The 17659-nt window shown below is 48.0% G+C and overlaps 1 protein-coding gene across 2 annotated transcripts in view; it reads left to right on the top strand.

Annotated features, from left to right (window-relative positions):
- Window positions 1–17659, top strand: part of RIN3 (Ras and Rab interactor 3) — a 185471-nt gene that overhangs the window by 45178 nt on the left and 122634 nt on the right. For both annotated transcript variants that reach the window (XM_023205504.3, XM_023205505.2), the window contains exon 3: window positions 16434–16551. In XM_023205504.3, the coding sequence (XP_023061272.2) occupies window positions 16434–16551 (118 nt within the window). The remainder of the gene's footprint in view (window positions 1–16433; window positions 16552–17659) is intronic.

Genomic DNA, 17659 nt, shown 5'->3' with positions numbered 1-17659 from the left:
ATAGGTGGTCCCCAGGCTGTGGGAACTCAAAAGGTCTTCAGAGACCACCTAGGTCTACCCCTGCTGGCACCGATGAGACATAGTGCTTCACTGTATCTGGCGCTGGTGCTCAGGAGGCTGGAGATCCAGGCCCTTTGTTCCAAATATCTGTATGACCTTGACCACATCCCTCCCTTTCCCTGCTATCCACCTCCCCTCCTTGCAGCCTGCTTCTCTGATAAGGTTTTGGGAACATATTGGCCCATTTTTTGATTTGTGTGTATCCAGAAGCAAGGCAACCAACCAACAGCCACCTTTATTCTGCATTCAGGCTGATTTTTTAAAAAATTTTATTTTAGAATAGTTTTAGATTTACAGAAAAGTTGCAAAGATGGTACAAGGAGTTCTCATATACTCCACACCAGTTTCCCCCGTTGTTAACATCTAGCATTAGTGTGGTACATTCACCACAATTAAGAAACTGATCTTGATACATTAGTATTAACTAAAGCCCGTACTTTATTCAGATTTCCTGAGTTTTGTTTTGTTTTGTTTTTGAGACAGGTCTTGCTCTGTCACCCAAGCTGGAGTGCAGTGGTGCAATTACGGCTCACTGCAGCCTACCTCCTAGGCTCAAGTGATTCTCCTTTCTCAGTTTCCTGAGTAGCTGGGATTACAGGCACACACTACCATGCCCAGCTAATTTAGTTTTTACTTTTTGTAGACATGAGATCTCCCTATGTTGCCCAGGCTGGTCTTGAACTCCTGGGCTCAAGCAATCCTCCCACCTCGGCCTCCCATACCGCTGGAAATACAGGCATAAGCCACCAAGCCTGGCCATCTTTTACCTAACAACTTTTTTCTGCTCCTGGATCACATCCCATGTTACATTTAGTCATCTTATCTCCTTAGGCTTCTCTTGGCTGTGACATTTGCTCAGACTTCCTTTGTTTTTGATGACGTTGGCAGTTTTGAGGAACGGTGATGAGGTATTTTGTAGAACGTTCCTCGATCAGGACTTGTCTGATGGTTAGACTGGGGTTAGGGATTTGGGGAAGACCACAGTGGTAAAATATTCTAATCACATCACATGAAGGCAACAGACTCTCAGAATGACTTACCACTGGTGATGTTGACCTTGATCAACTGCTGAGGTTGTGTTCGCAGGGTTTCTGCACTTCAAAGTGACTCTTTCTCCCACTGCCTCTCTAGACTGTACTTTTTGGAAGGCAGTCGGTGTGCTCAGCCCGCCTTTAAGGAATGGGGAATTATACTCCACCTCCTTGATTTGGTATCTAATATACTATTTGGAATTTATCTGTGCGAGAGATTTGCCTCTTCTCTCCCATCTATTTATTAAGCCCTTTACTTATATCATTGTGGAATCAGGGGTACTTTTATACTTTGGACTATAATCCAATATTACTTTAATTATTTTGTTTTCAAAGTGTTCCAACTTTGGCCCCTGGGAGTCTTTCAGTTGGCTCCTGTATGCCTTTGACACACCACCCTCACTGTGCATGTGGGTGTGTGTTTTGTTTTTTGGAACACGTCGTTATTTCCTGGCCATACAAGACACTCCACGCTCATCTTATATATTTCCTGCCCCAGTCCTAGAATCAGCCATTTCTCTAAGAAGCCCTCGTTCCTTTTATAGAGAATGATATTAGGAACCAAGATCTGGGCACCATGGGTGTTTGTTGCTACTGGAGAGTCAGTTGCTTCTAGGCCAAGGTGGTTTTTAATAAAAGAAACCTCTTTTAAGGTTGCTTTTGGTGGTGAAGGAGGTAAAGGGTTGGCTTAAAAGTTGTAGTAACCTGAGTTGTGATATGGACCAGCCATCTAGGTGGTTCAAAGCACCCTTCCTAGGTGTGAACCCAAGGAGTACCAATTCTGTTCAGTATTAGTTTGGTAAAGACCTTCAGTGGGCCAGGTGCAGTGGCTCATGCCTGTAATCCCAGCACTTTGGGAGGCCGAGGCGGGTGGATCACCTGAGGTTAGGAGTTCAAGACTAGCCTGGCCAACATGGTGAAACCCCATCTCTGCTTAAAATAGAAAAAAATAGCCAGGAGTGGTGGCAGGCATCTGTAATCCCAGCTACTTGGGAGGCTGAGGCAGAAGAATCGCTTGAACCCGGGAGGTTGCAGTGAGAAAAGATTGCACTACTACACTCCAGCCCGGGCAACAAGAGCAAAACTCCGTCTAAAAAAAAAAAAAAAAAAACCTTCAGTGAAGCGCCTCTGTTGTGAGACCAGGGGAAAAGGCATAACCATCAATTATTGCAGGATTACTTTGGACTAAGCACCATCTCTCATTTTTCCAACAACCCTGCAAAACGGGTGTAATCTCTATTCTGTAAGTAAGGAAACTCGGCTCTGAGAAGGTAAGAAGCCTGCCTGAGTCATATGGCTACCAAGTTGTGGAACTTGATTTAAACCCACAAGATTTAAACCCACAACTGACTGTCTCTAAAAGCTTTATAAAAAACAGTGTCTTGGCCTCACCCCCAGAAATGCTTCTCTCTTTGTTTTGGAGTGAGCCTCAGCCATTGGCATGTTTTAAAAGCTTTCTGGGTAATTCTGCCGTGTAGCCAGAGTTGAGAATTGCTGCTCTGTGCTATGCTAATGGGAAAGGTGGGCCTCAGTTTCCCCATATGTAAAATAAAGATATTGGGCAATATGTACCTTTATTACATTTCCAGTCCTTAGTGGTTCTGACGATTTGTGGCTTGACTTTCTTACAGATCTGTGTACACACACACACACGCACACACACACACACACACACCCCTACACCCCTAAGCTCTGTCAGAGTAAGGACTGAGGATATGAGGACCTTTGTCCAGGATGGGCCCCAGCCACTGGACTGCCAACCTCCACAGGCACAACCCTGTGGACGCAGCCTCTCAGAAGAGCCAGCCACTTCTGTTTCTGCCCTAATGGGCATGATTGGAAATTTTCCCCAAGCAGCTGGAAAATAATCCTAAAATAACAAAAGTGGAAAAGCAGATAGCTCTGAATTGTCCAGGCCAAAAATGAATAGTAAAAACAAAACCCCTTATGGTGCATTTAGCTTTGGATTTTTATGTATTTTTTTGGAGAGGAAGAGGGGAATGTGGTGGCTGCATAATTCTCTCCCTAAGCATATCTGTCCCAGCTGTTAGTGAAATAAGTTGGTCTTTCCAAAACTCACCCTGGCTGAAGATAGACAGGAAGAGGGTCTGAAGACTGGCGGTACTGTTTCCTGGATTGCATTAATTTACCATGAAACTCACCCTCTTGCAAGACTCTTAGGGACTGGGAAAGAACCCCAGGGCACTGATGCTAGAAGAGTGTCTTCTAGAAGAAAGGAGTCCTGGAATTGTTCAGCCTACCTCCCTTGTTATGGACTGGAAAAAGCCAGCTCAGAAAGGGGAAGTGACTTGCTCAAGGACACAGAGAAAACCAATGTCAGAATTAGGAAGGACACAAGTGTCTGACCCACAGCCCGGTGCTCTTACCACTGCCCGCTGTTGTTTTGGCAGGGGTTGCATGGGGGAATGCTAACTCTTCAAAGAAAATTGGATTCTCACAGTGGCAAGAGCCCAGCAGTTTGTACAATTGATGGAAAAGGATTTTTCTGTTTTCTGAGGATTCCTAATGCAATGCAGTGAGGGATGAAAAATGGAGGACACACACACACACACACACACACACACACACACACACACAAAGGAACAGCTGACTCAGCAAGGTGTCAGACCAGGCTTGTTCCCAGAGAGGAGAGAGGTTGAGTAAGGACACTGGGCCTAGGAAGTTTTGTTAGTGGCTAATCAGGGAAGGCTTTCAGGAGCAGTGGCAGATAGAGGGTATTACCATGGGCATGAATGTGAACTGCTCTGTTTGTAGGAACCCCGGGCAGCCCCCTGTGAGTGTCCTGGAGGTGGACAAAGGTGGCCCTGGCACCAGCACTTGCCTTCCTGTGTTCCCTCACTGCTCCACTTGGCTCATCTGCTCTGCCTGGCTCTTCTTCGCATCGAGGTTGAGCCCTGAAGTCTAGAGCTGCCCATCAGGATTCCTTTCCCTGTCCAGGGTGCCCCATGTCCTGCCCTGTTGCCCTTTTGATTCATGGAGCCATCCGTGAACACTGACATCAGGAATGCTAGGGGCTTTGTGACATTCATTCTCAGAAGGCAGGTAGAGGGGGTCTGGGGAAGGAAGTGTTACCAGAAAGGGGTCCCAAGCCGGACCCTAAGAAAGGGTTCTTGGACCTCAGGCAAGAAAGAATCAGGGGCAAGTCCACAGCGTAAAGTGAAAGCAAGTTTATTAGGAAAGTAAGGGGATAAAGAATAGCTACTCCGGCCAGGCACGGTGGCTCACGCCTGTAATCCCAGCACTTTGGGAGGCCGAGGTGGGCGGATCACAAGGTCAGGAGATCGAGACCACGGTGAAACCCCGTCTCTACTAAAAATACAAAAAATTAGCCGGGCGCAGTGGTGGGCGCCTGTAGTCCCAGCTACTAGGGAGGCTGAGGCAGGAGAATGGCGTGAACCCAGGAGGCAGAGCTTGCAGTGAGCCGAGATCGCGCCACTGCACTCCAGCCTGGTGGACAGAGTGGGACTCCGTCTCAAAAAGAAAAAAAAAAAAAAAAAAAGAATAGCTACTCCATGGGCAGAGCAGCAGCATGGGCTGCTTGAATGAATATGCTTAGAGTTATTTATTGATCAAACAAGGGGTGGATTATTCATGAGTTTTCTGGGAAAAGGGTAGGCATTTCCTGGAACTAAGGGTTTCTCCCTTTTTTAGACTATATAGGGTAACTTCTGGACTGCCATGGCATTTGTAAACGGTCATGGTGCTGGTGGGAGTGTCTTTTAGCTTGCTAATGCATTATAATTAACACATCATGAGCAGCGAGGATGACCAGAGGCCACTTTCATTGCCATCTTGGTTTTGATGGGTTTGGACCGGCTTCTTTACCACATCTTGTTTTATTGTGACCTGTGACTAAGAATGCCTAACCTCCTGGGAATGCAGCCCAGCCGGTCTCAGCTGCCCCAGCCCCTATTCAAGATGGCGCTTCTCTTGAGCTGTAAGAAAGGTGCTCTGGAGCTATAAGAAAATCAAGATGGATCACCTCTGAGAGAAGTACCACATATTGACTGCTTACTACGTAGCAGGCACTCTGCTGATACCACCTGTACAGCCTTTTCAACGATCCTTTGAGGCACTGGGTTGGTGGTGAATGCTTTCAACTTCAAGTGACAGCAAGCCCAGCTATGGTAGCTTCAGCCATAAGGATGCTATTGTTTATCTAGTGGGAAGAAGTCTGGAGGTTGGAGTCCAGGGCTAGTTTAGCAGCTCTTTGATGCCTTCAGTTCCCACTGTGTTCCCTCACTGCTCCGCCTGGGCTTCTCTCTACCCTTCTATTCCTCTATCTTCGAGGTGCTGGCTTTTGGTCCTCAGGTTTCTCACCTCATGGTTGCAGAATGGCAGCTGCAGCTCCAGACACCTCACCCATTCAAAGACAGGAGGTCACAGACAAATGGCTTTCTCCTCCTAGGCTCTGCATTATTGTTAGGGAACACGTGTTGTTCCAAATGCTTTATTGATCACCCGTGATGTGACGAAGGCTAGGAAAGGGGGTGAATGGCCAAGGAGAGCAGTATGGTCAAGATTGGCTCTGACCAAATGTGATACATCTCCTGAGTCAGGGCATTTTGCCACCAGAACCGGAATCAGGGTCTGTTAGCAAGGAAGGGGAGAGGTGACTGGTTCTTGGGGAGCTAACTCAGTAAGTGTCACAGGCAGGGACAATTATGACTCCATTTCACAGAAAAAGAAGCCACCCAGAGAGTTCACATAGCTCCAAGTGGCTAACTGAGGACTAAACTTGGAAAGTTTGGCTCCAGAGCATGCGGGCAGAAGGTCTTACATGAAAGGGTTCAAGGTCCAACACTCCAGACCTGCTGCTTGAATGCCCATCCTCTTTCCCGTCTCCTTACCAACCTGTACCTCACACTATTTTCTCATCTGCATAGAGGGTGTGATATTCAGAGCCTCAGGGAAGGGGCTGTTGCAGGTATCTAAAATCCCTAGCCTGGTGCCTGGCATGGAGTACATGCTTATTTAACACCAGTGGGTGGTTGTAGCGGTCATAAATGTGGCCTGGAGGTCGCGTGTCTTACATTCTTGTTTTGGCTTTGACACTAACAAGTGATGTGACCTCAGGAGGTCATTTTACTTCTCCGGGTTTCTTTGGCTGTAGAGTGAGGGGCTGGACCATATCACTGGCTTTGAAACTTTCCCACTGAGCTGTGTGTATTCATCAGCAATGCCTGATGGAAGAGAGTAGGGGGATATCCAAAGGTGGAGGCTCCATGTCCGTATACCTCATGGCTATATCATTACCTACTTTACATAACAAACCAACCCAACATTCGGTGACTTACAACAGTCACTATTTTATATTTGCTCACAATTCTATGGGTCAGCAATTTAGGCTGGGTTCAGCTGAGCAGTTCTTCTGCTGGTCTTTTCTGGGGTTAGTCATGCAGCTGCAATCATCTAGCAGCTTGACCAGAGGAGGATGGTCTATGATGGCCTCACTCATGTGCCCTGTGGTGGGTGCTGGCTGTTGGCTGGGCCACACAACTCCAGCTGGCTAGTTCAGGCTTCTTTACATGACAGCATAGTCCAAAGGTTGACATGGAAGCTGCATGCCTCTTGAAGCCCAAGCTCAGAACTCCACAGTATCTCTTCTGCTGCATTTTTTGGTCAATGCCAGGCCCAAGGCCATGCTGTTTTCACCAAGAGGTGAAAATAGACTCCATCTCTTGATAGGGGGAGCAGCAAAGACTTTGTGGCTCTTTTTAATCTACTGTGGAGGTGAGTGCTCTTTGAGTCCTTTTTCCTCTTTGGTCCAGCTGCAAGCATAGTAATAATCCTATTAATAGTTGTCATTTATTTGTCTAATGATATTAGGCACTTAAAATCATAGCATGTGATTTGGATCAGTAAATGAGAGCAATCTATAATAATAATTAATATTAATAATTAGGATTGTAAGTTATTAAGTACATTTTCTGTGCCAGGCATTTTATATACATGATCAGCAATTCTCACAGCAACCCTGAATGATGTATCTTACTGTCCTCATGTTCAAATGAGGACACTGAGACCCCAAGAAGTAAAAGTAACTTGCCCACAGCTGGTGAGGGGCAGAGGTAGTATTTGTGTTTCACTGTGTCTCTAAACAGCTGGCTGCAGGGGGCAGAAAGGGGGGTGGACTTTTAGACTTTTCACATGGAAACCCCAAAGGTGTTGGAGAAAGGGCTCTGGGTGGTCCTTCGGCTCTCCACCCCACCATGTACTCACCTGTAACAGCCATCATGGGCAACATCCTGTTGAAGTATGACCTGGGGACACCCGATCAGGGAGTGGGCAGGGGGGCAATGTGGATATAAGTAACTCATGAAGATGGCTGCTGGATGTGGATATAAATAGCTCATGAAGGTGGCTGCTGCCTGACACTGACTTGGGCCAAACTCTGCCAGGTTTAAGCTGAGATAATTCACCATAATATAATCTAAAATGTTCTTCAGGTGTCACTGCAGCACAGTGATGCTGTTTTTGAGGTGCTGCCTGTGAATACCTTTTAGAAGGGTCTCCATGACTAGCTCAGCAGCTAAACCTCCCCAGAGAGGAACAGAACAGACCCTCTTATTCCAGTTGGCCAGAGCAGACCACTGACCTGGGCTCTTGCCCACAGCAGGTACCTGTGTCACCCTCATCCATGACCACCTGGGCAGGAAACATCAGAGGACTCCTGGAGCCACGCCAAACTCAGAGTCCCTCCCTGCCCCCTCTCCATTGTGAACTCACAGCCTCCAGCCTCCTCTACCCCCCAGGCCAGCGCCTTATCATGGTTTTCAGTCAGAAGACAAGAGCCACACGAGAGCCCTGTGGCCATGCTGAAAGGGTGGGTGATGGGTTCAGAACTGGGGAGCTGGCAGAGTCCAACCTTGGGGACTTTCCAGCCCTGTCGACACGCTGTGTAGATAACACAGCCCAACAGCGAGAGGGGAGCGAGATGCTTCATCATGTGGTGGGGATGCCTGACCCTAGTCCTGCTCTGGCAGTTGCCACCTGTGTGGCTCTGGGGAGGACTGAGTGATACCAGTCCTGGCACCTGTAAGGCGCCTGGCCCAGTGTGCACACACTAGCCGCCCTTTTAACTTCTGCCTCCGTGCTACGGACTTGAACTACTCTGTCTTTAGTTTATAATCTTGCATTCGCCTCCTCTTGCCCTGGATCTGTAAGTTTCATCTCTTCTGAGGTCAGGCAATCCCTTCTGATTCTTTTTCACAGTAAACACACATGGTGGACAGACTCCCAGGTCTAGGTGGAGCCTGAGACCAGGAGACAGAAGCTCAAAACCAGCTGCGGGTGGGGTGAGTGGAGCGTGGTCCTCAGTGAGCGTCCTGTTGGATGCTTTCCTCTGCAACTTTTCCATACATCTTCCAACCAGAGAGGCAGGGCCTTGGTTTCATTTTTTGTTTCTGCTAGGTAGTGGCAGGTGTTGCCACCCCCATTTATGGACAAGAACACGGAGGCTCAGAGAAACCATACAATCACCCAGGGTCCCAGGGCTGGTAACTGGCTGCTCAGGGCTGTCTGAGAGCCCAGAAAGAAATACAGTTTGTGGGCCTGTTCCCAGCTGGAGGAGCTCCCTCTGAGAGCTCCTGCCTTTTTTTTTTCTTTCTGTCTTGGAATGTGAGGATGGAGAACAGGGTCCATGTCTGAACAAAGTGAGAAAACCTAGAAATAGCTATGGGCTGGGTGTGAAAGAGCCGATTCAATGCAGAGCAGCATCGAAGGACAGCCTCGTTGAAGCCAGCACCCAGGATTTGTCATGCCAGTCACCCTAGGGAGAGATGAGTGGGGACTAAGCGTGTCAAAATAGTTAGGGGAGAAAGTAACCATCAGTAGAGTAAAAATATATATGTTGTACTGTGACCCTGGCCCGTGTAGACCTGTACCCTGCAACAAGAAGTCTACCCTTATTATAGGCAAGGGTCTTCTATTTTATTTTCTTCTGTTTCATTCTGGAAAAAGAAATTTTAGGTGGCATTCGCACTAATGGGTCATGACCTGCAGTTTGAAAAGCACTGCCCTTCCTTCCTGTGCCATCGCTGATACCTAAAGGTGGGGCAGCCCTGCCGTGTGCCTGTGCTTCCAACCAGTGACCTGGGTGTGTGTCCCCTACACGTGCACCACAAAGAGAGCACTTTCCCGGTGCGGACAGAAATCTACAGTTTGGTTGCAATTTAGGAGGGCTCCAGCCTCAGCTCCCACCCTGACTCAGGGTCAGGGGTCAAAGTTTGCCTTCCCAGGGGCACCATTGGCTCCTGCTCTGCCTTTCTTTCCATGTCCTACTCAGCAGGGAGGCCCTGAGGGCACCCCAGAGTTCCCTCATGGTAGATACACACACACACACTCCCTCACACACACTGTCCAACTTAACTAATGACATTCAGGCCAGGCACGGTGGCTCACGCCTGTAATCCCAGCACTTTGGGAGGCCAGGGTGGGCAGATCACTTGAGATCAGGAGTTGGAGACCAGCCTGGCCAACATGATGAAGCCACATCTCCACAAAAATACAAAAATTAGCCAGGCATGGTAATCCCAGCTAGTTGGAAGGCAGGAGAATCACTTGAACTCTGGTGGCAGAGGTCGCAGTGAGCTGAGATCATGCCATTGTGCTCCAGCCTCAGCGACAAAGTGAGACTCTGTCTCAAAAAAAAAAAAAGTGACATTCAGAAAATGTGATTAATTATGGAGTTTATTCTAGCACAAAACTCAAGGGTAGCCACCCGGGAGACACCAACTCCAAATGAACAAGGCCAGCACTGAAGGTGAAGTTAAGGTTTTACACAGATAGAGACAGAGAAGTTTTAGCAGAATGACATTTTCCATAGGAGACCACTGCATGCCCCAGTGATTTCATTGGTTACAGATCGCTACATCCTAGGAAGATTACTTTATTACTCCTGTTAAATTAAGTTTAGCCTAATGCTGCCTCCTTACATATTTTAAGTTCTGCTTAAAGGTTTTTCTGGACATAGTGAACTGTAACCTAACTGCAGGTGTAAACAGATGTAAATTACTCTCGTGACAATCACTGAGTCTTGGCCAGTCAAAGGTGGCCAACTGGTCAAATAGTGTTCAAATAAGGCAAATGCTGAGCTGTAACCAATCCAACTGTTTCTGTACCTCACTTCCAGTTTTTGTCCATTACTTTCCTTTCACTGTCCATACATCTTCCACTACGTGGCCGCTATGCTGGAGTCTCTCTGAACCTATTCTGGTTCAGGAGTTGCCTGATTTATGAATCGTTCTTTGCTCAATTAAATTCTGTGAAATTTAATTGGCCTAAGGTTTTTCTTTTAATACTCCCTAAGAAGGAGAGTGTTCTGAGGGGGTCTTATCTCCACTGCTGTTTGGTCTTCAATATTTACAGGAAATCAGCTGCAGAAGTTGCAGTTGCATGCAGCGTGACTCAGGCTACAAAGTCACATTCCTCTCAAGGCTCTAAAGAATTTGAAGTTCCAACAGCTTTAAGTCCCAATTATTTTAAGTTTGAATTTAATTTCACAGCACTCACCCACACTCACACACATACACTCACTCACAATTGTCTGACACCAGCTGGGCGTCCAACAATTTCGACACTACCCAGAGTTAGTGCAGACTCCAGGGGCGGCTCCTCCTTCCGACGCCTGCCACAAGTGGGTTCCCAGGCTACCTGCACTTCTGTCCAATTTGGCTTCAAATTCAGGAGTTCCCATGATCCCCATTCAGGTTTGATAATCCAATAGGACAACTCAAAGACTCACAAAGTGTTATACTTCCAATTACAGTTTTGTATAAAGGATACAGCACAGGAACCACCAAATGGAAAAGGCACATGGGGTGAGGTCTAGGCGGGGCAGCCACAGAGTCCCCATCACCTCTCCTCCTATTCGCAGGGAGGGTCCAGACAGGTCTGCAACATCCTCAGTTCTTGCCTCCTCAGAAGAAAGAATTTGACAAAGTGGGCTTACGTAAGGCAGAGTGAGAGACCGAGGCAAGTCTAAAGCTTTGCTAAAGCTTTAGAGCAGGAACAAAAGGAAGGAAAGGACACTTGGAAGAGGGCCAGGCAGGCGGCGTGAGAGATCTAGTGCACGGTTTGACCTTTGACTTAGCGTTTTCTGTGTTGGCATGCTTCCGGGGTCTTGCGTCCCTTCTCCCCTGAGTCTCGGAGCGGACTTCTTCCCTCGGGGTGGGCTGTCCGCACGTGCAGTGGTCCGCCAGCACTTGGGACGGGCCACATGCGCAGTGTGGTTACTGGAGTTGTGCGCATGCTCAGTTGAGGCGCTCTTCCTGTACCGGTCCAGTGTTTCTAGAAGGTCCTATACCAATTATGCTCCGCCATTTTGCCTCTTGGTGCTCATGCTTGAGCCCACGGGCACAATTTGTGAGATGTTATTGAGAAGATGCTGATCACCAGTTTTCAGGCTTTTTCTATCTCTTGGGAGACTGTGTTTCCCTGGTGTGCAAGCTGCAACCAATTATTATTTTAGCCAGACAGCTAACAACCGCCTGCCCATCATTTGATGGTCACCTGACATTCCTGGTGGGGGAGGAGACTCTCCTGCCCTGCTCATGCCTGACTACCTACTGTAACACTTCCCCCTCAAGAGTCTAAGACCCCAATTCCTTGGGGAAAATGGATGGTCAGTCTTTTGTAACTGCTTCCTGCGGTTATAGAGAGGGGCAGTGGTGGTGGTTTTGTGGGTCTTGGCCTCCGCTAGCTGTCCAGGCGGGGTGGCTCCGTGGGTTGGTGAAAGTAGTATCCAGCCAGGTCCAAGGGAAATGGGCAGAACTTTGCCTCTGTCATGTCCCACTGATGGGAAGTCTAGTGGTCTCCTGTAGAAGGGTGACTTTTTGTTTTTTTCTGAGATAGAGTCTTGCTGTGTCACCCAGGCTGGAGTACAGTGGTGCAATCTTGGCTCAGTGCCACCTCTGCCTCCCAGATTGAAGCTATTGTCCTGCCTCAGCCTCCCGAATAGTTGGGATTACAGCGTGCACCACCATACCTGACTAATTTTTGTATTTTTAGTAGAAACGGAGTTTCACCTTGTTGGCCAGGCTGGTCTCGAACTCCTGACCTCAAGTGATCCACCTGCCTTAGCCTCCCAAAGGGCTGGGATTACAGGCATGAGCCACTGTGCCTGGCCAGAAGGCTGACTTTTGAATATTGAGGGGATGGCATCTCTCACTGAGGATCAGCTGGAGACAAATCAGGTTATTAGATGTAGGAGAATGTCAAAACAAAATAAGGGGGTGAGGACAGCTCCAAAAATTCCCAAGGTTGGTGACACACCCAAGTAGCTGACATTCCTAGAAGCTGGGTGCGTCTTCTTCCTAGCACATCAGTGTGTTCACCAGCCAGAAAGTCCAGAGATTTTATTTCAGAGGCATGATTGATTAAATCATTGGCCATGTGATTGAACTCAGTCTCCAGTCCCCTTCTGGAGGTCACACATGGGGTGGAAGGTTCTAACCCTCTAAGCAAGTGCTTAGTCTTTCTGTGGCCAGCCCCTCCCTTAAATCTAAGGTCCCACCAGGAGTCCCTGTTTAATAGCAGAGACTCAGGTTAGGTCAAAAGGGGCTCATTATGAATAATAAAAAACACTCTCATCTCTCAGGAAATTCCAAGGGTTTTTGAAGCTCTGTGCCAGGATTGGGTACAAAGACTGGCTATGTGTTTCTGTCGTACTATATACCACACTCACCCCCACACACACTCATGTTCCCTCACACACTCACATTCCCTCACACACTGCTGGTTCCCATGGGCCTGGTGACCAAGGAGGCAGCTCCACCTTGAACCTTCATAGAGGCAAAGCAACCTCATTTCTTTGAAAGACTCCACATCCTGGGGTCAGCTCAACTTCAGGTGAATGCACTAGTTAGGAGATGCTGCAGCTTCAAGTAGGGTGAGGATTTGGCAGCAGCTGAGGCTTGTCTCTAAGCCTCTGAGCAGAGAGCCAGTCCTGGTGGAGGCATCTAGAGGTAAGCTAATGTCCAGCAGGAACACCTTCCAGGCAGACACCACCCCCACCCCTGCCATGAAGCAGCGTCGTTTGTCTGGGGTAATACCCGAGGTTCGTTGCCTCACACCAAGGAAATACAGGTCACGGACACATAAGGAATGAGGTTAAGAGCAGAGGTTTAAAAGATTAAAGAAAGAGAAAAGCTCTTTCCTGCAGAGAGAGGGTGTCCCAAACAGGTCTTCCAGTCCGTGGTGCAGTGCAGGAGGTTTTATAGGTAAGCTTGAGGAGGAAGTATCTGATTTACATAGAGTACCAGAAATTGGCTGGACAGGTGTGCCATTTGCATTGCACGAGAAGAAGCTGGCTGCCCCACCCTAATCTTTTATTATGTAGATGGATTCTCTACCTGGCCGGGGCCATGTTGCCTACTTTTCCACTGTACACGTGGTGACAAAGAAAAGGGAAGATGGAGCCTCCATGTTGAACATACCTGGCTTCCAGGTAACCCTTTTCTATTGGCACAGCTGCCGGCATTCATCCGTGCAAGCTTCCAGGTTGCTTGTCTATGTTTGCAGCTTGAGTTTTGCAGACTGTTCTTTGTTAAAGAAGAAATGATTTGGGGGCTGCTTTTTGTTAAAAGGGAAGCTCAGCAGAGGACTCTGTTACCCTCACTATCTGCCTAAATAATTTCTTTTTAGCTCCTGTATCACCAGGAGTACCCCTTCCGTCGCCCCCTGTTGCTCCTGGTTCAATTATCTCTTCATCCTGCTGTGCTGGAGGAGAGGGGCTGCGAAAAACTCATTTCCAACCTCAGTTTGGTAACTAGTGATTCATCGTGCTGCTGCTCTGGAAGGGTCATACACTCTCACGGAGACCAGGATCTTAAGCCGCAGGGCCACCCTCTGTAAGCCAAGTGGAGGCGAAATTGAGCACTCAGCATCTAGAGGCAAAGGTCCTGAGTTTCAGGTCTCAGCTCCACCACTTACAACCCTGTGATCATGAGCATTACTTGCCTCTCTCTGCCTCAGTTTCCTCATCTATAAAATGGGGATAACTATAATGTCTCCCCCATAGGTTTAATAGGAAAATTAAGTGAGATCATAGAATCTAATTAATGCACTAGTATTTGGATTTAGGCCAGACTAGGGAGGCCATTAATCATTAATAGTAATACGGTTCTAGTAGTTTTTTTTAACAATTGTATATAACAACTCTAGAATAACAATGATTATGATGATACAGCAATATAGTAATATTAGTAATCAATACAATAGCAGCAGAATTTGGGATATCACCAGAGCAGGGTCAGGACAGAGGACTCCTCAGGAGCCTCCTGTGCTTGGGGCTGTATCCTCGTGTTACCAGAAAGGGTTCCCGATCCAGACCCCAAGAGAAGGTTCTTGGATCTGACACAAGAAAGAATTTGGGGTGAGCCCACAGAATAAAGTGAAAGCAAGTTTATTAGAGAAGTGAAGAAGCAAAAGAATGGCTGCTCTATCCTGGTACACTGTCTCATACTCATGCTTGACTGAATATGCTTATGGTTTCTTCTTGATTATTTGCTAAACAAAGGGTGGATTATTCATGAGTGTTCCAGTAAAGGGGCAGGCAATTCCTGAAACTAAGAGTCCCTCCCCTTTTTAGATATAGGGTAACTTCCTGACGTTGCCATGACATCTATAAACTGTCATGGCGCTGGTAGGAGTGTCTTTTAGCATGCCGATGCATTATAATTAGCACATAATGAGCAGTGAGAATGACCAGAGGTCACTTTGGTCGCCATCTTGGTTTTAGTGGGTTTGGGCTGGCTTCTTTACCACATCCTGTTTTATCAGCAGGGTCTTTGTGACCTGTGTCTTGTGCCCACCTCCTGTCTCATCCTGTGACTTAGAATGCCCTAACCTCCTGGGAATGCAGCCCAGCAGGTCTCAGCCCTGTTTTACCCAGCCCCTATTCAAGATGGGGGTCACTGTGGTTCAAACGGACACTCAGATATCCCAGTGTCCCTGCTCCGCAGCCTTTCTTCAGCAACCTTGGCCAGACACCTAGTTTTCCAAACTCTAACCCAGAAGCTTGGGGCTGGAGTGGGAGAGGCTTAAGCTCCAGGGGTGGGGTCAAGACACAGACCAAGTCCTTCCCCTATCCAGGGATGCCCCCTCCCCCTTCCTGGGGAAGCTGTGCCACAGGAGGTTGGGGAGATTCCAGAAGGTGTCACCTGGAAAGGAGGGATGAGCTTGCTGGGACCCGCCAAGATTCAAAGGACATTTTAAAACAGCAGAGTCTGTGAAAGGCAGCAGCATCCCGCTCCCCATGTTTGCCCTTGGGACCCTCACTGAAGCAGAACCGTTGCTCAGAGCGTGAGAAGGAGAAGCAAGTGTCCGTGAACATGCTGGCTCTGGGTGAGACCTCAGCTAGTGTTTGGTTTCTAGAGCACAGCTGCGTCCTCAGGGCCTAGAGTCATGGTTTTATCAGAAGAGAGTGAACCCACAGCAGAAGCAAGTCTTCCTGCTCAGGACTTGGGGTCTGCATGCAGAGGCCTCATGGCATGGAGGTCCCAAGTGTTGACACCAGTGTCTGGAGGCCAAATCCAGTTCTTCCCTTACAGCTGTGAGACCTTGGCCAGGATCACCTTCCAGAGCATGTCCTGTGGGCCAAGCCCTAACAGGTATTAACTCAGTCAGTCATCACACCAGCTAGAGGAGGGGGCACCCTGCCAGAGAGTACCTCAGTTCCTTCATCTGTAAAATGGGGATAATAATAAAACTCATGGGGTGATGGAGAGGATGGAGCAAGTTACTATATGTGGAGTGTCCTGACAGGTCTTGTCACAGCAAAAGCTCTATATTAAGTATTAGCTATTTTTATTTTTTCAGAGGAAAAAAAGGTGTGAATTGACCAATATCTGTGATTGTTTCCAGCAGCCTCCCCCAGAGCATACGTGCTGGGGTGAGAGTTGAAATTCAACCTGACTCCCGTACATTAGAGCTTTACTGAGTGTAGACTCAGGACCACTCACATAAGAGCCAGCCAATTCCCCCTTACAGAACCAGCATCTCAGGGTGGGGGCATAGGAATCTTAAGACCTCCCCCTGCCATGGACTCTGTGCCTCCAATACCCTTACAGAAACATTGATTTCATTGACCCCTTCAGTGGGCAAATGAGAAACGGAGCATGCAGGATCCTAGTGTGGACATGGGCCAGGTGACACAAGACTCTTGGGGCAGAACCCCCAGTGTCCCTGAGGCATCCTTGACCTCCCTAGCCTGCCTCCTCATTTCAGGAACCTTCCAGATGACTTCCATCTCATGGTTGTCCTCCTCACCTTCACCCAAATCTTTGATTCACAGAGCTCCCTCCCCTTCTTTGGTTTCAGATGTTCCTGGTCCGCCGGGACAGCAGTTCGAAGCACCTGGTGCTCTGTGTCCACTTTCCTTCCCTGAACAAGAGCTCGGCCGAGGTGCTCGAATACACCATTAAGGAAGAAAAGTCGAGTAAGTACCCGTCTTCTCTGTTTTCACTTTGACCACACGGCAGCAGCAGCCGCAGCAGCAGCAGAGAGGCTGCACCTTCTAGCCACAGACTCTCCCATATGCACTGATGGTGTTTAAAATTAGAAGGAGGAAAAGCTTTCAGTCACTGAAGTTACTTAGCCGACTTGTTCTGAATTCAGTTCATCATCCAAAGTCAGTGTGAATTTCTGCTCACCCTCGTCGCAGCTGGTTGGCTTTACATTCTTGTGGCCACAGTGAAGTTTCCTCTTGTTAGCTCAATGCAGGGACACTGGAGAAAGGGAAGAAAAGAAGAAGAAATGTCTGCACCGTTGGGTCCTAGTGTCAGCTCAGCACACACTCAATCCATGATTGCAGACAAGTCACTTAATCTTTCTGAGCCTCAGTTTTCTCTTCTGTCAAATGCACATAATAGTCACAGAGCTTTTGTGAGGGTCAAACTGACAAACACTTTGAAAGACAAAAATCTGGACCAGACTCGATGGCTCACACCTATAATTCCAACACTTTGGAAGGCAGAGGCCGGAGGATTCCTTGAGCCCGGGATCTGGAGACTAGCCTGGGCAACATAGAAAGACCTCATCTCTACAAAAGATAAAAATAAATAAGCCAGGTGTGATGGCATGCACCTGTGGCCCCAGCTACTTGGGAGGCTGAGGTGGAAGGATGGCTTGAGCCAGGGAGGGTGAGGCTGCAGTGAGCTATAATTATGTCACTGCATTCCATCCTGGGTGACAGAAGGAGATTTAAAAAAAAAAAAAAAAGACAGAAATCCTGTGTGTGTGTAGTGCTGCTGGAAGTAGGCATGGGCCTCAGTGGGAAAATGTTTGGGGCCCCCTCCCTAAGGCGGGTTTGTTCTGATAATATGGTGTCACTGGGTTTGGGGCCCTTGTGGACTGCTGGGCACCCATCTGTGCCGGCTTTCCCCTCCTCACATGGTGCAGCCACTCAATGGGTGCTTCTTCCCCTCTGCCCAGATAGACCCAATTTATCAAGACGGAAATTGCAACAGAGAAAGAGTTTGATGTACATAAAGCCAACTAAACAGGAGACGGAGTTTTATTATTACTCAAATCGGCCTCCCTGAAAA

This window comes from Piliocolobus tephrosceles, chromosome 6 (genome assembly GCF_002776525.5).
Source record: "Piliocolobus tephrosceles isolate RC106 chromosome 6, ASM277652v3, whole genome shotgun sequence".
NCBI classification, from domain to species: Eukaryota; Metazoa; Chordata; class Mammalia; order Primates; family Cercopithecidae; genus Piliocolobus; species Piliocolobus tephrosceles.
The sequence above is the reverse complement of the archived record's forward strand: the minus strand, read 5'-3'. Positions and strand labels throughout refer to the sequence as shown.